The sequence below is a fragment of the Mustelus asterias genome, chromosome 2 (genome assembly GCF_964213995.1).
Source record: "Mustelus asterias chromosome 2, sMusAst1.hap1.1, whole genome shotgun sequence".
Classification (NCBI taxonomy): domain Eukaryota; kingdom Metazoa; phylum Chordata; class Chondrichthyes; order Carcharhiniformes; family Triakidae; genus Mustelus; species Mustelus asterias.
Genome location: NC_135802.1, coordinates 145,666,295 through 145,686,865, shown reverse-complemented (window position 1 = coordinate 145,686,865; position 20,571 = coordinate 145,666,295). Strand labels below are relative to the sequence as shown.

The 20,571-nt window shown below is 43.4% G+C and overlaps 1 protein-coding gene across 1 annotated transcript in view; it reads right to left on the bottom strand.

Moving 5' to 3' along the window:
- ahrra (aryl-hydrocarbon receptor repressor a) overlaps positions 1 to 20,571 on the bottom strand; it is a 212,520-nt gene that overhangs the window by 176,951 nt on the left and 14,998 nt on the right. Inside the window, exon 3 of the mRNA XM_078197936.1 lies at positions 3,846 to 4,027. Within this exon, the coding sequence (XP_078054062.1) occupies positions 3,846 to 4,027 (182 nt within the window). The remainder of the gene's footprint in view (positions 1 to 3,845; positions 4,028 to 20,571) is intronic.

Genomic DNA, 20,571 nt, shown 5'->3' with positions numbered 1-20,571 from the left:
CCATCCTTTCAGGCAGCAAGTTCCAGATCCCCAACGCCACTGGAATCAAAACATTTGTCTTCATCTCCCCTCTAATCCTTATGCCAATTACTTTAGACCTGTGCCCTCAGCTATCGACCACTCAGCAAACCAAACTAGATCCTCCCTTTCTCTCTGCCCCTCAATTTTAAAAATGCCTCAATTAAATTATCCCTCAACTTCTTAGAATCTTAGAATCTTATGAACTTCCTCCATTCTAAAGAAAACAACCCCAATCCTTTATGTTCCTGACTAGTGTGGTCACATTCTTCCTGTAATGTGGTGACCAGAACACAGAACGCTGGCTGTTAGATGGAACAGGATCTTACACAGTTGATAAAAACTCTTGGTTGCTGTGGTGCTCCTTGGATTGTCAAGCGTGTATGCTATCAAAGGCCACACCCTGTACCCATGGCAAGACAGCAAGATTTTGAATGCAAATTACTCTGGCTTCTGTCAAAGCAGGAGAAATTGACATAAATTGACGCACTGGCAAACAACCCTTTGGTGACCTATCCTATTTATTTACGGATTGAGATATCCTCGAGATGTCTACAGTGGTCACTGGCTGCCAAGTAAATTAAGGGATGCACCAGGAGTGGCCACCAGGCAGTGGCCCAGTGATATTATCGCTAGACTATTAATCCAGAAACTCGACTAATGTTCTGGGGTTCGAATCCTGCCACGGTAGATGGTGGAATTTGAATTCAATAAAAAAATCTGGAATTAAGAATTTACTGATGACCGTGAAACCATTGTTGATTGTCCGAAAAACCTATCTGGTTCACTAATGTCCTTTAGGGAAGGAAATCTGCCATCCTTACCTAGTCTAGCCTACATGTGACTCCAGGGCCATAGCAATATGGTTGACTCTCCACTGTCCTCTGAAATGGGTTAGCCAAAGGCAACTAGGGATGGGCAATAAATGCTAGCCAGCCAGCGAACATACATGTCCCATGAATGAATAAAAAAATTATTCTTGAAGGAGGCTGTTAATGGCTAATGTTGGTGCCCAACTGCCGTGACAGTTGGACAAGAGTCTTCAGTCAGGTCAAGGAAGTTGATCTTATATCTGTAGACCCTCTGACACAGGTACTGCCCCCTGTGATCTCAGCACCTCAATGCTCTGCACCACTCTCCTGTGTATCTGCTAATCCCATCACAGCAAACTGTGGCTACCTGGGACAGTGAGCAACCTCCTCATCCAATGTAATGTCAGGAAGGTCCATGGTGCCTTCTTCAAGTTTGGATTGTTTCCTCGAGAGCCTGGGTAAGATGCTCTGTTGGAGAGTTGGTGCAGGCTTGATGGGCCAAATGGCCTCCTTCTGCATTGTAATGATTCTATGAAAGATTTGCCGGAGGGGGGGGGGGAGCTGACAAAGCGGCTTTAAGCACCGAGCTTTTACTGATCAACATAAAAACAAAGTGCAGCGAGAAAATCACCAGGTCCAAAGTCATATTGAACTCAAAACATTGGATTTTCTGCAAGTCCCACCACTCAGCGTGTTTCACAGCTGTGGCGATGGACCCCCCATAGACCGGTGGCGGGATGTTCTGACCCCTCCACTGTTAATGGGGGTTTCCCGTTCTATTCACCCCTGCTGCCAGGAAACACAAACCGCGGGTCCCCATCGGTGGGGACAGATTCCCCCAGCAAGAATGGCTGGAAAATTCTAGCCTCTGGTTTCTCTCTCCACAGATGCTGCCAGGCCTGCTGGGTTTTCCAGCCCTTTCTGCTTTTTATTTCAGATCGCCAGCATCCGCAGTATTTTTGCTTTTTATTTGAGCATTTACTGATATTGGGGAATCTAAACTATAAACACCCACAGTTCATTCTCTTTTTCTTTTCAACAAAAAGTTTCCCAAGAAAGTCACACTTGAGGTGTCAAATTCAAAAGAATGTATAAATCAATTGAAAATATCCTCATTTCCATGCAATTATGATATTAAATACTGTCCTATTGCTGACTCTCTTGCGCTAATGATTGCAGCAACTCTGGAGAGCAGGTTACACACCCGCAGTCAAGCACACCTCTGTTGAACCCCAAAGTGGGCGCATTGGAGCCAGGTTGTGGGTGTAATTAAATTTTCAGTTTCCATCCAACTTCAGACCATCTTCCCTGGATGTTAAAGTTCCGCCATTGATTCGTATATATTTTTTTAAATGCACGTTATATTAAGGCAGCCAGTAGCTCTTCCATGTTGTGCCATTTGGATTTCCCATACTCTTTGACACTCACATTGTATCATGTGCCGCCATGAGCTATTAAAATATTTAAACTGAGGTGGACAACTCACTTTAGGTCCAAGTGCACACAATAGGTGGGATTTTCCGGCTGCGCTCACCCCAAGACTGGAAAATCCCACTCGATGTCAACAGACCTTTGCACGGTTCGTGTCTCACTCACTACGATTCCCGTGGTGGGCGGGACGGGAAAATTCCCCCCCCAATATCTCTAAGGAGTAGCCTCCACCAATGCTGTATCGGTGCCACATTATCGCTACTATGGAAGGAACTGATGATAAATGGGGAGCAAGAGACTAATCATGTTACTTCAATAAGTAATTGTTTCAGAGACTCAGTTAAAAAAAAATTCTATAGCACTTTTAATGTAGTAAAATATCCCAAGGCGTTTCACAAGAGCATTACCAAACAAAATTTGACGCAAAGCCACATAAGGAGATACTGGGACAGAGAACCAAAAGCTTGGCCAGAGAGGTAGGTTTTAAACATTTGAAAGGAGGAGAGAGGTAGAGAAGCAGAGAGGTTTAAGGAGGGCATTCCAGAGGTTAGCACCTAGGCACAGCTGCCAATGATGGATCAATGAAAACCAGGGAATGTGCAAGGGGCCATAATTTGAGGTGCGCCAAGATCCCGGAGGGTCCAGAGTTTAAGAAGGTTTTTGAGATAAGGAGGAGCAAGACCTTGGAGGGACTCATAAACAAAGATGAGAATTTTAAACTCACAAGGCATACTGGAACTAGTGGTTGTGGAGATGAGAATAAGGCTTAAGATGATCAAGACTGAATTTTGTCAAGGATTAACAATGATGGTTTCAATAACTCACAAAGCACAAAAACATGCTTTGAAAATGAATGACAGATTTGAAGAGTTTTAAAAGGAACGCAGTAAGTGCTATTGAATAACATGGGAACAAATTCAAAACAGCTTTTTCTGGAAGAGCGGGAGTAATCTTAAGGAAAAGACCAAAAGCCAAAGACAGCAAGAGAGAATCCCCACACCCAAAAAGATATCAAGACGGCAATAAAATGTTGAGTTCATTTCAAATACAATTCCAACCAGAATGTGCATTCATAAATCACTTTGGACAAAGGTACCAAGGTACATAGCTGTGAGTCAAAGGGGCATCAAGCCAAAGGAGATAATATTGGGATCGGTGACCCAAAGCTGGGTTCAAAGAAGTGGGTCTTACAGACGATATTTGGAACGAGAAGGAGGAGAAGATGCAGAGAGCTTTAGAGGGGGAATTCCTCTAGGCAGCTGAAGACATTGCAGCCAATGGTGGGAGGAGGGCTTGGGGTGAAAGGGAGAGGTCATCCGAGGGAACTGCAAGAAAATAGAGATGGGAAAATAGACTGAAAATACATGAATGAAATTACAGTGAAGGGAAATAGAAGCAGATAGAAAACATGAGGTAAAACATAGCACAACATAAGAGAGGGAAAATGCAAAAAGGGATTGGAGCGAGAATGAACAGTATTTGATATAATCAACATTAAAAGGTCAAGGTGGATCAATATAAGTGAGCAAAAAGGAGATGTAGAACAATTAAAATAATGAACCCATTAGCATTAAATGAGCCTACCTTGGAAGAAGTTTTTCACTCGGAGGTAGCTGACACTGAGGCGAAGGACGGAAAGTTTATCCAATTTGGAAATGATATCTGGTGGAAATGGCAGGAGATTGGCCAGATGGTCTAACTCAGCATTCAGACGGTCTCGGTGTCTTTTAGATGGATTGGACTTCACACTGGTCGGTGCTGACTTGCTGTTTGGAACATTCCAGAAATAGCAGTGATTATTCACAATACGTAATTATCTTACGAACTGAGTGAAGACAAACAAACCGAGATTATTGCGTACATTTTAGTATCAGACATGTTGAGGTTGAAAATAAGGTATTTATTTACTGAAAAATGATCAGGGGGCAGGTGCTGGTCATTGAGGATGTTTGGACTGGGAACAGAGGTGGTGTGGGCTGGTACTTAGGGTGGAAGTGTCCTGACCGTTGGGCACCCTAGGTCTACCTGACCTTTTGCCACGTTCCCAGATTTTCCATGCTTTCTTCCCACTCGGCTGTCCTGTTGAAGCCACTTGCACCTCTTTTTCCCAGATTTTCTTTTACTTGCTCCATTTCCACCATATTTTGTCTTGCACCAGCATCCATTTTGTTATTTAATCCCTCCTGTCCCACCACTTTCCCCTGGCTCTGCACTTACTTAAGAGCTGTTTAGCTCCAGATTTTGATGGAAGGTCAGAAAGGTTGGCCTCTACAATAACCTGGAGCTGGGTTCTATCATCCAACTGGGCGAAATGGAGAGGGGAGGGGAGAAGAAAGGGGAGAGGAAACAAAGAGAGAGGGGGGAAACGAGAAGAGAAGGGGGAAACGAGAAGAGAGGGGGAATGAGAAGAGAGGGGGAAACGAGAAGAGAGGGGGAACGAGAAGAGAGGGGGAAGAAGAGAGAAGGGGAAGCAGAGAGAAGGGGAAGAAGAGAGAGGGGGAAGAAGAGAGAGGGGGAAGAAGAGAGAGGGGGAAGAAGAGAGAGGGGGAAGAAGAGAGAGGGGGAAGCAGAGAGAAGGGGAAGAAGAGAGAGGGGGGAAGAAGAGAGAGGGGGGAAGAAGAGAGAGGGGGGAAGAAGAGAGAGGGGGAAGAAGAGAGAGGGGGGAAGAAGAGGGGGGGGAGGAAGAGAAGGGGAGGAAGAAAGGAGAGGGAGAAAGAGAGATTAATCGAGTTGATCTAATTTGAGCTTCACAGCTCAAAGCAGCTGCTTTGGTCATTCTTAGGCTAAGAAAAGGCTCAATAATTGATAAGCACAGAGCAAAGGGGTTCAATGGGTTATAGGCTTGTAGTCCAATTCTGAGACAGAAGGAGAAATGTTTGACAATATTGAAAAGGGTACTCCTTCACATCATTCCTCACAACTGCTTCAGTCTGAAGAGAACTTTCCTTCACTTTCTCTGCACTTCCAACCTCCCCATCTGTCTATTCACCATGGCCATTCTGCCCAAACCTTGCACAATGTGATGCATCTGTCTGATAGTCAGCCTCACCGAACATGCTTGCCAATGAATGAGTTACAACATCGCACAGATTTATCCTTGCTCTGTTACAGGAGAGGTGAGTGTAGAACACAAGAGAGAGAGAAAGGGCCAGAGTTGGGCTGCTGATTTGTTTTGTACCATCAACACCTTTGTCATTTAGTCTCTCCTGCTTTCCACCCTATCACAAATTTTCTCTCTTAGATCTTTCCTGTTTTCCTTAAAATTTGTTTCTTCGCTAACATTTTCAATTCAGTCACAAGGTCAGCAAGCTGAAATGTTAAATTCTTATAAAAACTTATAAAATTCTAACAGGGTTAGACAGGTTAGATTCAGAAAGAATGTTCCCAATGGTGGGGGAGTCCAGAACTAGGGATCATAGTTTGAGGATAAGGGGTAAACCTTTTAGAACTGAGGTGAGGAGAATTTTTTTCATCCAGAGGGTGGTGAATGTGTGGAATTCACTACCATAGATAGCAGTTAGGGCCAAAACGTTGTCTGATTTCAAGAAGAAATTGTATACAGCTCTTGGGGCTAAAGGGATCAAGGGATATGGGAGGATCAGGATATGGAATGCGATGATCAACCATGATCAAAATGAATGACGGAGCAGGCTTGAAGGGCTGAATGGCCTACTCCTGCTTCTAGTTTCTATGTAACTAAAAGAGCTCACATCAAATTCTGGTTTCCTAGAAATGACCAAAACATGTCACAATGCGACAGTCTATGAAGTCGAATCCATTGTCCTTCCCTCCTATCGTAATAGAGGTGAATAGTATAGATGCATTTAATAGGTACATACATGAGGGAGAAAGGAATAATAAAGATACATTGATAGGGTTAGAGGGAATAAACTGGGAGGAGGTTTGTATGGGACAGGATGATCAGTATAGATCTGTTGGGCTGAATGGCCTATTTATCAGCTAAAAATTGCATGCAGTTATTATCATTCCTCACTTGTTGCGTCTATTGCTTAACTCAAAAGGTGCTAACCGTTGAACTACTTTGCAGGACTTTGACGGTTTGTGGCCACTTCCAGGGATCAGCCGGTGAATGGTTTGTGGGAGGAGAGATCTAAAGGAACTTCCCTCAATCTCAACCACACTCTTCCTCTGTTGATTCTTAACTCTGTTTCTAAACACGCAAGGGCCAATGTTGCACAAGCCATCTTTTTGACAGGGACCCTCATCTCAGAGGCGAACATTTCAAGGAATTCAGCAACTGCTTCTCACAATCTCCTCTCTCAGTCATTTTAAAATGACACGGCGGCACAGTGGTTAGCACTGCTGCCTCACAGCGCCAGGGACCCAGGTTCAATTCCCGGCTTGGGTCACTGTCTGTGCAGAGTCTGCACGTTCTCCCCATGTCTGCGTGGATTTCCTCCGGGTGCTCCGGTTTCCTGCCACAGTCCAAAGATGTGCTGGTTAAGTGCATTAACCATGTTAAATTCGCACTCAGTGAAGCGGAACAAGCGCCGGAGTGTGGTGACTCGGGGATTTTCACAGTAACTTCACTGCAGTGTTAATGTAAACCTACTTGTGACACTAATAAATAAAAAAGGGTTGAGGTGGGGATGTCGCGCAGTAGTTTCACGATGACCCTACCAACGTGTCTGAAGAGCAAAGAGCAATTCCCCGTTTAGGGAAAACCTGGAATCACAGCCCAACCTTACTCTAGGGAAAGATTCACACCACATCAATGTAATATCCAGTGTGGAGTAAAACCAGGTTTATTAAATACTCAGGGAAAGCATGGGTCCCTGCCTTTGGACTCTTGTTAAATGAAAACTGACATTATTTAAATATGTAGAGAGCAATGATTTTCTTCTCCTTGCACACTGTAAACATTTTAAATGTTCATTGATAGGAGTGAGTACTGGGAGGATCTTGGCCAGCACAACTGAGGATGCAGCCAGAGAGGATCAGGCATGTAAACAGGGTATTTAATGCCTGGAAGTATAAATGCTGTCCAAAACCTACAATAATAGATGTAAAAGCAGTGCAAGGCGGGCTCTGTTATAACGCATTACCATTCTACTCATATTTACCAAAAAACTTCACATTCGCAAGCAGCTGATAAGAAAGTAAAGGGTGCACTGTGGCATATGTTACCATGGCTCAGCTGGTAACACTTAGCTGGAATGTTCTGGGTTCAAGACCCACTCCAGAGCAGTTTAGTTAAGTTTATTTATTTATTAGGGATTCTAATGATTACAAAGAACAAAGAAAAGTACAGCACAGGAACAGGCCCTTCGGCCCTCCAAGCTGTGCTGATCATGGTGCCCTAATTAAACTAAAAAAACCTTCTGCCCTTACTCGGTCCGTATCCCTCTATTCCCTCCCTATTCATGTACCCATCCAAATGCCTCTTAAATGTTGCTAATATTTCTGCTTCTACCACCTCCTCTGGCAGCAGGTTCCAGGCACCCACCACTCTCTGCGAGAAATAAAAAACTTCGCCCGTACATGTCCCTTAAACTACGAGCAGCAGGGAGTTCTCATCCTGACCAAAATTTTCCCTTAATTTACCTCACAACTGATATATAATAGTCCTTATTGTTTCTTGAAGTTCGCTGTGCACAAACTGCCCATCATGTTTCCTACATTGCAATAGTGATTACACTTTTAAATTACTGCATTGTCTCTCGGACCTCCTGAGGCTGTGAAAAGCATCATAAAATGCAGGACCCTTCTTTTGACTGATATTATTCATTCTGGAGAGCACTTGCCATTCAGAAGTATAGATCTTAGAGAGCAAGAGATACAGTAAGAGGGAAGAGGCAATAAATGGAAAAATCAATGCAGCAAAAGGACAAGTAAGAGAGGATCAGAGCCAAAAGAAATAAGATTGAGAACAAAGTAAAGACCAGCAAAAACACAGAAAGGCCAAAGGTAAATGTTAGTTTTAAGTATCCTGTATATTTCATTTGTCCAGTATATTACACTTATCTACATACACAGCCTATATTTAGCTCTGAAAGTGTTGCAAGACACAGCACACTTTTGCTTAGATCCAACTTGGGTGTATAAATCCTGTCCTGTAATAAGTCCTTCCTGTTTTGATGGGTCCAGATGAACATAATGACCTCTATGGTTTTGTCTTTGGCTAAACACAGATTTAAAAATATTTTAAAGTCTACTAACATAGAGAGTAAAAGCTGGGTGGGATCAGAAAGAAGTTAGGCATTCTTTGGTTCAACAAAAATAATGCAAAGAGGGATTAGGAACAGGAGTAGGCCATTCAACGCCCAAAAGCCTGTTCCTTTATTGAATTAGATCATGGCCAACCTGTATGTTTATTCCATCGACCAACCTTGCTTCCATAGCCCTTAATGCCCAAACCCAACAATAATCTATTAACTTCAGATAGTCATGGTAGCAAAACAAAAACCCTACATATTTTGTACATAAAAGCACACCAAGAAGATTAAAAGAAAGTATTGCATTTATATTGCATCTTCCTGGGCCACAGACATCCCAAAGTTGTACGATCAATGCAGTGGTGCTGTCATCAGTATACTGTAGGAAACACAATGGACGGCACTGTGGTTAGCATCTTGGGTCACTGTCTGTGTGGAGTCTGCACATTCTCCCCGTGTCTGCGTGGTCCAGGTGCTCCGGTTTCCTCACACAGTCCGAAAGATGTGCTAAATTCTCCCTCAGTGTACCCGAACAGGCACCGGAGTGTGGCGACTAGGGGACTTTCACAGTGACTTCATTGCAGTGTTAATGCAAGCCTACTTGTGACACTAATAAGCAAACTTTAAAAAGGAGCCAATTAGTATACAACAAGGACTCGCAAACAGCACTGACCAGAAGTTTATGTGATGTTGATTGAGGGGATCGATTGACCAAGACACGAGAGACAACTCCCCTGATCTTCTTTCAAGTACTGCCCTGGGGTTTTGTACGTTCACTGCAGAGGCTGATGAGGCCTTAGTTTAATGTCTCATGTGAAATATAGCATCTCAGATGATGCAACAGTCCCTCAGTTATGCACTGGAGTATTAACCTAGATGTTGCACTCATCTCCTGGTGTGGAACCTAACCCTCGGCCTTCTGACTCGAGAGGTCAGAGTGTTACCCACTGAGCCACAGATAAAGTGAATCAGAAGAGACATCGTTGACAGCAGAATGAAAAGATTCACATTTTAAACTTAATTGTTTTCATTGTGGAATTCAGTTCATTTTATTAATGCAAAGCTGAGATTTATACATACTTTACTGCAATGTTAGGATTTGTTGGAAGGCGAGATAAGCATTCTCTCCAGACTTGCCAATAATCTGAAAAATAAGCTGAATAATCAGCTGGAAAAAGGGCAAGTTATATAGGGGAATTTGGATCATGTTCCAGGGGAAAGCAAAAGATTTTTGAGATTTTGCCAGGGCAGGTTTTGAGCTGTATATTGTTACGGCCATCTGAGGCAGGGTATAAAAAATGAATCGCCTATCCGACCACTCCAAGTCTGACTGTAATAGGACCCTTATTTTGTGAATTTAATAAGTTGAAGGTATTTAAAATCTTAGAATGCCTATAGTGCAGAAGGAGGCCATTCGGCCCATCGAGTCTGCACGAACCACAATCCCTATAACTCTACTTATTTACCCTACTAACCCCCTGATGCTAAGGGGCAACTTAGCATGGCCAATCAACATAACCCGCACATCTTTGGAGTGTGGGAGGAAACCGGAGCACCCGGAGGAAACCCACGCAGACACGGGGAGAATGTGCAAACTCCACACAGACAGTGACTGAAGCTGGGAATCGAACCCAGGTCCGTGGGGCTGTGAGGCAGCAGTGCCAACCACTGTGCCACTGTCACTGTCTGTGCTTAATCATTTACGGACTGATGGCAAGCTTTCTGGAGTTTAAAACAAAAGGGGTTCTTTTTATGAAGTTAAAAACCCACCCAGGTAAAAAAAATATTAAAAAAAGGTAAACCTAACCTTCATGATATGCATGACCACACATGCAAGGTCAAATTAAAATTCAACGCTAACAAGGTAAAGGATAAATGACAGTCCACTGTTCATGAATCTCCTTTCCTGGTATCTGTGGTCGCGGAAGGTTTTTCTCCACGGTAGTCTTGAGATTCCAGGAATTGAAACCCACGTGAAACTACAATTGTCGGAGACAATAGCCGGAATTTTACCGGCATGCCCGCCCTTGCCGAACGGAATTTTCTGCTGGCCTCGGGCAGGATTTTACGAGCCTCGCCCGAGCGAGGTTGTAAAACATCGGCCAATTTCTTTCTAACAACACATTCCATCTTTTCCAGAGGTCTCTGATTTTTGCACGGACATGGCCTTTTGAAGGAATTTGAGGGAGGGGGGGATTAAACAGTTTGGGCTTTTACTCGCTGGAGCTTAGAAGGATGAGAGGGGGTTTGATCAAGGAATATAAAATTGTATTGAAGGGATTGATAGAGTAAATGTAGACCAAATGTTTCCTCTCATGGGGCAATCTAGGACAAGAGGTCACAGGTATAGGTTGAAAGGCGGTAGATTTAAAACTGCGATGGGGAGGAACAACTTCTCACAGAGGTTAGCACTGCTGCCTCACAGCGCCAGGGACCTGGGTTTGATTTCCAGCTTGGGCCACTGTCGGTGTGGAGTCTGCACGTTCTTCCCGTGTCTGCATGGGTTTCCTCCAGGTGCTCCGGTTTCCTCCCATTGTTCAAAAGATGTGCTGGTTAGGGGCATTGGCCATGCTAAATTCTCCCTCAGTGTACCCGAACAGGTGCCGGAGTGTGGCGACTCGGGGATTTTCACAGTAACTTCATTGCAATGTTAATGTAAGCCCACTTATGATCCTAATAAATAAACATTAAACATTGTGGAACTCATTGCCCCAAAGGGCGGTGGAGTCTGAATTGTTGAATGATTTCAAGAAGGAGACAGATATATTTCTAATAAAAAACGGATATGGGGAATAGGTAGGGAAGTGGATTTGAAACCAGGGAGAGATCAGCCATGATCTGAATGGCGGAGCAGGCATAAAGGGCTGAATTTGCCTACTTCTGCTCCTATGTTCCTAATTTGTCTATCTCTGTGCTGGATTTCAACTGACATGGATATAGGGTCTTTAAATGCGGTGAGAATGGGGAGAGGATCATTGCCCCCATGCCAGATTTGTCCCAGACTAAAGAGAGATTTCAAACATGGTTACTCAAGTCACATGACCTCTCTCCCCATAATGATTTGAGAAGGTATTTGTTTAGCTTATGTCTGGACCAACTGTGACTAGTCCCATGGCCTATAATGTCCCAGCCATTATGTTCTGAATGATTCATTATCTAGATTGATGTGATAGGTAAAAAACCTTTCCGTATAACCGTTATCCTGGTAAACTGTCTGTCTCCATTTGAGCAGTAGACTTATAGAAATGTAAATGTGAGGTCCAGTACAGTTTCAATAAATCTTTTTGAAGTAGTTTGTGGCATCAGCAGATGTGAAGTTCCAGGAGGATGTTTCAGCATGTCTTATTTCCATTGAAACCTTCCAGAAAATGAGTCAACTAGTACCAGACATTCGGTGACTTGTAGCCATCTTAAGCAAGTGTCTTTGCTCGGCCTTTTGAAAGTCCTTTGATTAAACAGTTCACTGTGGGCCCGATTTTACCATCACGTGGCGCCCGTTTTTGGGCACAAAAATTTGGCAAAGTCGGGCGTGAGGCGAGTAGTGTGATCCGTGCCCGCCTCTGCGCTGGTTCCCTCTTTACCAAGGCCCAAAAATGGCCCCGATCGGGACCGTGCCCGAAATTGGCGCGACAGCCATTTAAATATATTTGCATGCATTTAAACTGACTTAATGGGCTGCACACCCAACCTTACCGGCACTTCCCCCTTTACTACCGCGTTCACCCATCCAGATTCGGCGCGAAACAGACATGTTCTACAAAAGTCCGATTCGGACACTCCAGTTAGTGAGGAAGTAAGTGCCGAGCTTCCGACGGCTCACTGCTTGAGATGGGTGGGGTGGGGGGTCCGCTGACTCTCTGCATGAGATTGGTATGGGGGGGTGGGGTGGGGGGGGGAAAGGGGCCCGCGATCAGTCTGGATGGCAGCAGGGGTGGGGAGGAATAAGGGGGTCAGTAATGTTGTGGGGGTGGGGCAATATCTGTGGGGGCCAGGGGGGAGGCATTATCTGGCCCGGGAGAGATGTGGCAGGGGAGCTGCATTCTATTTTTTTTTCCCTGCGCATGCGCGTTGGAGACGCCGATCGGAGCTGCGGGATTTTGGACGCGTGAAGCCCCGCCCACAGGGTTCTGCAACGCGATTCGGAATCACTGATATTTTTGCAGGCAGAGTGCGTTTGGGGGTGCCTGAGAACAGGTCTAAAAGTCGGATCTGAAACACTCCCAGTTTCAAGTCCGCCCAGCACTTAGAATCAAAACGGTAAAATCGGGGCCTATATGTTTGATCAGCTAATGAAATTATAAATTAATATCACTCATGCACAAGTCATGCCATCATGTCAAAATTTCAAAATTCGTGCTGCTGTCAGGGAGTGATTTGCAAATGTGATTATGAGAATTGCTCTCTGAAGTGACCTGTTAAACCACCAGACAGGGTAGCTAGGAATGGACAATACATGTGGTGTTTGCCAGTAACAACTATGCGCTAAATATGAATAATGATTTGAAACTGCGGCTTCATGTAAAATAGTTGTAAAGTGAATAGGCATCAGAAGCCACAAAAATGACAAAGGTCGCTGTTAATTGTCCAGCGATGAAGGTGCACAGCATCCTTTCAGCACTAGATTTGGAACAAAACGGGATGGATATTGTCTCTCTTTGTGTTATCTGTTACTGTTCAAGTGTGAACCAACCCTAATTTGATGCTAGGGCAAAAAACATCTATATTCAACACTAGCCCTTGAATCGAAACTGAACCCTGGTGTGGGAAATAGAAAACAAAACCACAAATACTATGCACTTAGTTTTACTGCACGTCAAATTTAAATTTGCAGATAAACATCAAGTTTCTTTTTACTGCACATGGTAAAAGGAACAAATTTATAATAGATGTGGTATATATCTTATATACATACTCGGTTTATATAAAACATTTATAACCTGTTCTTTGGGCAACTTTGGGTGGATGATAAAATGGTAGCCTTGGCAGTGACACCCATAACCGTGAAATAAAATTGTTTATGCATTGGGACAAATTCAAATACATATTCTTGCCATTTAGTTGATTTGCCCTAAAATTGTCATAGCCTTATTCCAGGAGTTTAAATTTTACTTTCACTTTTATTGCTCCACATTGAAGCGTTGGCAATTTGGGAGCAGAAGAATCCACGGGTCATGACATTAGTGGTTATACCAAAATCACACCCCCACCCCTTGCCACCCCCCCCCCCGCCCCCCCCAACCCTATGCACAATAAAGCTGCAATAACCTAAGGAGATAAAGAAGCTATCAAAAGAATGGTGCATTTCATTGCTACAAAGTTTGCTGTATAATTACCACTTTTGCTTAACTAGTGTTAAGAGACCTTGCTTTGTAAAATTTCAGACTGTGCTGACAATTTGCAACCTGTAGACACAGACTTGGTTACCAAGCCGGACAACACACTGAAACAGCTCAGATTGATAGTGAGTTTGCAATAGTTGAACAAGGGCTGGAATTCTCCGGCCTTCCAGCCACATGATTCCCGCCAGCAGGAGGTGGCGCATTATTTGCTAGCAGTGGGATTCTCTGGCCCCGCCACTGTCAATGGGAATTTCATTGACTCACCCCACACCAGCGGGAAACCAGTGAACGGCCAGAGAACTCCGGCCATAGTTCCTCATGGTAAGCGGAATCCCATTCGGGAATATCCAGAAAGAAATTAGAATGTGGAGATTTGTTGCACCTTGGAGCTATTGCACAAGTGCACTTAAAGAAACTAGACAAGTAAATGAGGGAGAAAAGAATAGAAGGATATACTGACAGAGTTATATGAAGTCTGGTGGAACAAATAGCAGCATAAATCAGTTGGGCTGACTAAGCCCTTTCTGTTGTAAATTTGATGTAATGCTGTTTGGTGAATTGATAACATCAAATCTTGTCTTCTCTTTTTTAAGATTAGTTCTAAGGACTGAAACTACTTATAAGTCATTGAGTAGTGTGTAAAACAAAAAACAAAGGATACTGACCTTAGTCTTAAATGCTTACACAGCTTTTAATTAGAATGTCCCACGAATGCATGTCAATTGAGTAAACTGGAATGTTATTCCATTACTAGACTTCTCATTCCCACTAAACTATTTTTAATGAAAAAAATGGTTGTTTTAAAAATCATCAGAATGGGAGGCTACAAAGTCACATTACAAGATCAAAGCAGATGGCTTTGTACTCAATAACCACTTGAAAAGAATGAGCTGTAATTAAGCAAGCATTCATTCCGCAAGGAATCTGGAATGACCAATGGAAATTTCTTCAGAGTTGATTCAGATTGAGGGTTTGCCAATGAAGCAAATCTGACCCTAGAAAGGAGAAATGTCCCCGTTCATTCCAGGTGCTGACTTACGCTGAAGCGCAGATCGAGATGCTGTGCACACAAGGCTGTAAAAGCTTGCCCAGACAAAGTGGCAACAGGCATTTGGAGAGAGTGGGTGGGTCCCTAGTTAGTGGTGGGTAAATAGTATAACTAACGTATTATTATCAACCTGAAATTTTACAACTGAAAGTTAATGGCATATAACATTCAGTCAGCTGTGGGTAGCTAACTAGGTGTCACTTATTGTGGGGAACGGTTGACTGAACAGTTGGGTGGAAATTACTAACCAAAAACAAGACCCGCCTAGTTTGCTTTCCAATTTCCTGGTAGTTGCAAGATCCAGATGGAGGTATTGACTAATTACAACAATCGATCTCCGTCAATGAATCTCCAATAAACTCAGTAATGAGATGAGGAAAATTCCAGTAGTGGGAAGTTTTGGAAACCATTGGTCCAAACTCACTTGTTCCTCCTCAAGCAAGCAACATCATATTCTGTACCCGAATAGTTTTTTTTAAAAAGTGATCTAACTCACTTTGAATGAATCAGTACTGCTCCCATCAAGTTCCCAGGGGTGCCAATTTCAGCTTAACCACTCACTGAAATAATGGGGGTAAATTTTAATTGAATTCACCAGATGGGAACCTCACAGGATCAGGTGGAATGTGGATTTTAGACCAGCCCAGTATCGAGTTCAATTGGGTCGGATGTAAAACAAACAACATAATAATAATAAAAACGACAACAATTGTGTGCTACCTCTAATGTAATTAAATGTCAAGGCACCTGCAACATTAAGATCACATGAGGACCAGAAGCTTGATCAAAGCTATAAGGATACGTATTGGGGAGGCGATGGCCTAGTGATATTATCTCCAGACCATTAATCCAGAGACTTAGCTAATGTTCTGGGGACCCGGGTTCGAATCCCGCCACGACACATGGTGGAATTTGAATTCAATAAAACAAAAAACGTGGAATTAAGAATCTACTGATGACCATGAAGCAATTGTCGATTGTCAGGAAAACCCATCTGGTTCACGAATGTCCTTTAGGGAAGGAAACCTGCCGTCCTTACCTGGTCTGGCCTACATGTGACACCAGGTTAAAGTCCAACAGGTTTATTTGGTAGCACAAGCCACAAGCTTTCGGAGCGCTGCCCCTTCATCAGGTGAGTGGGAGTTCTGTTCACAAACAGGGCATATAAAGATACAAACTCAATTTACAAAATAATGTAAATTATTTCCAAGTGGAGAGCATCTCCAAGAAGATCGCGCATATCAACACAGACATCAAGTTTCTACAAAAACATTATTTTGTAAATTGAGTTTGTGTCTTTATATGCCCTGTTTGTGAACAGAACTCCCACTTACCTGATGAAGGGGCAGCGCTCCGAAAGCTTGTGGCTTGTGCTACCAAATAAACCTGTTGGACTTTAACCTGGTGTTGTGAGACTTCTTACTGTGTTTACCCCAGTCCAACGCCGGCATCTCCACATCATGGCTACATGTGACTCCAGAGCCACAGTAATATGGTTGACTCTCCACTGCCCTTGATTTGATTTATTATTGTCACATGTATTAACATACAGTGAAAAGTATTGTTTCTTGCGTGCTATACAGACGAAGCATTCCGTTCATAAAGAAGGAAAGGAGAGAGTGCAGAATGTAGTGTTACAGACATAGCTAGGGTGTAGAGAAAGATCAACTTAATGCAAGGTAAGTCCATTCAAAAGTCTGACAGCAGCAGGGAAGAAGCTGTTCTTGAATCGGTTGGTACGTGATCTCAGACTTTTGTTTTTTTTTCATGATGGAAGAAGATGGAAGAGAGAATGTCTGGGAATTGAGAGAATTGCTCTCCTAGGGCAACCAAGGATGGGCAATGAATGCTGGCTAGCCACGCTCGCCTCAAAATCAGAAAATCCCACCCGAGGTGCATGGTCCTTGTCCCGCCACGATTCCTGTAGTGAGCAGGACGGGAAACTTCTGCCCAGAGAGTCTGAGGGAATTTCAGAGTTTAGGCTCCAGGCAACTGAAAGCACAGTCAATGGTGGAGCGATTAAAATTGGTCATGCTCAAGAGAAACACAAATATCCTGAAGGGACATTGGCAGGAGATTACAGAAATAGGGAGGGACTTTTGACAACAATTTTAATGCCAAGGCGTTGCTTAACTGGAAGGCAATGTAGGCCAGTGAGCACACAAGTGATAGGTAAACAGCAGGGCTGGTGCCAGAGTATTAGGCACCCCAAAGCAAACTGCTTTGTCTTGGGTTCAGGGTCCAGCTGAGGTTTCCGAAGGGTTTGCCCTTCACCCTAAGAATGCTTTCATAAAAACCAGTCTGTTTACAGATCTACACATCCCAGTATTCTAGCTCAGTTGGCTGGACAAGCTGACTAGTGATACAGAGGGATGGCAACAGCCCAGGTTCAATTCCCGTACTGGCCGAAGTTATTCATGAAGGCCCCACCTTCTCAACCTTGCCCCTTACCTGAGGTGTGGTGATCTTCAGGTTAAATCACCACCAGTCAGCTCTCCCCCTCAAAGGGGAACGGCCTCTGGTCATTTGGGACTATGGTGACATTATTCAATACGCGGTTGTATTCCTGCTTGCCGCCAGATCTCTTAGTCTTGAGATACATCAGTATCAGGTGTTGTTGATGTTAACCCTTTATTCTACATCTCTCCTTCCACCCCCCCCTCCCAATTTCATTTCGAGGTTAAGATGAACTGGACTTTTTTGTTTGATAGGAGCATCTTCTACCTGGGTGGTTGCAGAGTTTATACTTGTTTCTGGTTCCCCATCTCTAACCAGACCGAATCGGCATGTACAAGGTTCCACAGGTTTCCTTACCAGGGGTATCAAGGTTCTTCGGTTCCTTCTGAGATTTCCCTGGACTATCTCAATTCTGCAGGATGTCAGCTTGGAGTCTTTTTTCTGTTGATCTCGTATCCACAATCTCTCCCGGGGCTATAACACTTTCAAGTCTCATACTCTGCCCGAGTTGAAATTATGAGCTTGACTGTCTCTTTGTGACTCCTCATGCTTTCTAACTTCCTCACCATTGTGAGGTAATGTTTGCTATAGAGCTGCAGGTTGTGCCGTCTCCCCATCAATAATTCTGATGGTGAGAAGCCATTTTCTTTGCTCTTAAGTACAGAACCTCCCTGGTAAATTAATATCTTTATTCCTGGTCATTAATTCCTTGATTGCTCAAACTCCCCTTCTGCTTCTCCGTTTGAGTGGCAAACTAGTCACATGCATGAAACCTTGACCGGAATTTTACTGGCATGCCCGCCTGAGCGAGGTCATAAAATACCGGCACATATTCCTGTTCAAATGGTAGAACGTTAACAGACTTGATGTTGGACACAACAACATTCAGAATGCCATGTGTTTCAAAGATTCTTCCAAGTGCTGTAATGACTGCTGCACCATGGTGCTGTGCAGTCTACGCATTTCAAACCATCTGCAGTAGTAATCAATGATCAAAATTTTGACATTGAACTCTATTCAATTCACTCCCAGGAGCTGCCATTGCCTTGAGGGAAAGTGAAAGGTGCCAGTGGTTCACTCTGATCATAGAATCCCTACAGTGCAGAAGGAGGCCATTCGGCCCATCGAGTCTGCACCAACAACAATCCCACCCCAGGCCCTATCCCCACAATTCTACGCATTTGCCCCACTAATCCCTCTAACCTACACATCCCAGGCCACTCTGGGCAATTTCGCATGACTAATCGACCTAACCCGCACATCTTTGGGCTGTGGGAGGAAACCAGAGCACCCGGAGGAAACCCACGCAAACACGGGGAGAATGTGCAAACTCCACACAGGCAGTGACCCAAGCCGGGAATTGAATGCAGCTCTCTGGCGCTGTGAGGCAGCAGTGCTAACCACTGTGCCACCGTGCCATCCGCTATTGCATTATTCACTGCACACATAAAGGAACTAGTGAAGTGACTGATGCCTGGCCGCCAGACTGACTGCTGGGCTCTTTCTCTGCATTTTGTTATTCCCAAGTGAACTTGATGGATTTTCTGAAAAATGTCACATTGAATGTTTTAGAGAAATCTACGGATTCAATTGATGTTTTCTCCATTTGAAGTACTAATAAAGTATTGGGTTGTTAGAGTATAATCTGGCCATCCATTCTAATAATACTCTTATTTTGATTCACCCATCTTCCTGTTGTTGCACTTAATTTCTTGAAATTTTTTCATCAGTGGTTGTGAGCATTGGATAATGAGCGAAGTATATGTTTTCACATCCTCGATAAAATTTTAATCTTCCACCACAAATCCTTTCACTGCTATTCTTGGCAGTACGTCTGCTATCATCTTGTACTTTCCTTGAACGTACTCCACAATTGAATTGTACTTCACGTGTCTCAATCTCAAATGTTGAATTCTAGGGAGCATTTTTGCCATTTGCTTTAGATTAGTAAGAAGTCTCACAACACCAGGTTAAAATCCAACAGGTTTATTTGGAATCACAAGCTTTCGGAGCGCTGCTCCTTCGTCAGATGAGTGTCCCTTAGTAACTCTTTAGATTAAGAGGAGGTTTGTGGTAGTGTTCAATTTTAAATCTTAATTCTATGACATTGTCAAAGAATTTCTCACAGGCTCATGTGGCTGTTGATGCATCTTAATGGTTGCATCTTCTCTGTGCCCATGAGCAATCTTGGGGTGTGATAAACTAGTCCTTTGTCCAGCTTTTTGAACAGGAAACAGGACTGCGCCCAAGCCTGGAGATGATGTGTTTACAGCTACAAATGTTGGAAATTCTGTGTTTTAGCGCATTAGCATTTCTGCTAAATTAGGAGATTCTTGATCTTGTCAAAGCATTTTGCTGCTCCACTTTTCAGTATCATTGTTGACCTTGATTCAAGAGCTGTTGTAACATCTCATTGATTTCGACCAGGAACTTGCTTGCTTGATTGACCATCCCAAAGAATCCTTGTAATTCTGTGACTTCTTTAGACTGTGGGAGCTCTCCAAGGACTTTGGTGGTCTGCTGTAATTCCCGAAGCTTGCAATATGTGGTCTAAGAATTTTATCATAGGCTTTGCAAACTCACATTTGTCATTCTATGGCAAACCTGTTTCTTGTAGAGATTTTGGGGACTGCTCTCACTCAGCAGTCATATTCTTCCCTTGATGAACCATGTAGAAGAATGTCATCCATGTGGCATATTACTCTTTCGATGCCTTCCAGGGTCTGAGATATCATTCATTTGAATATCTCAGATACAGAAGCAATTCTGAATGGTAACCTAATAAAACAATAACTACCAAACTGACTGATAGACATAGTTAGCAATCTGGATTTCTTGCCCAGAAGTATGAATTGAAAACCTGAAGAACTTCCTTATATGATCTCAAGACATCATCAGTCTTGCAACAATAGTCTACGATACCCCTACTGTGTAAAATAAAGTTCTAACCTGATTCTGCCAATTATTTGCCAGTCTTCCTAACCAATAAACAAAAGTGCACAGGATCACTGTGATCCATGGTCAACCCCAAAGTTTAAAACAAGATGCTTTCCCTCATCTCTCTCATTTAGATAAACCTCAATTCCTTAATTCTTCAGAAATACTAACCAGTATCTACTTTTGAACCCTCTGGTTATCGGATTTGAGATTATTAACAACATTGTATTGGAGTTCTAGTTGTCCAGATGCTTAAGAGTCTAATGTTCAAGGTTATTGCTTCTCCATTTCCATCACATTCTCCTCAGATGCCATTCAACTTGCCACCCTTCACACCCTGTCCAAGACCTGTA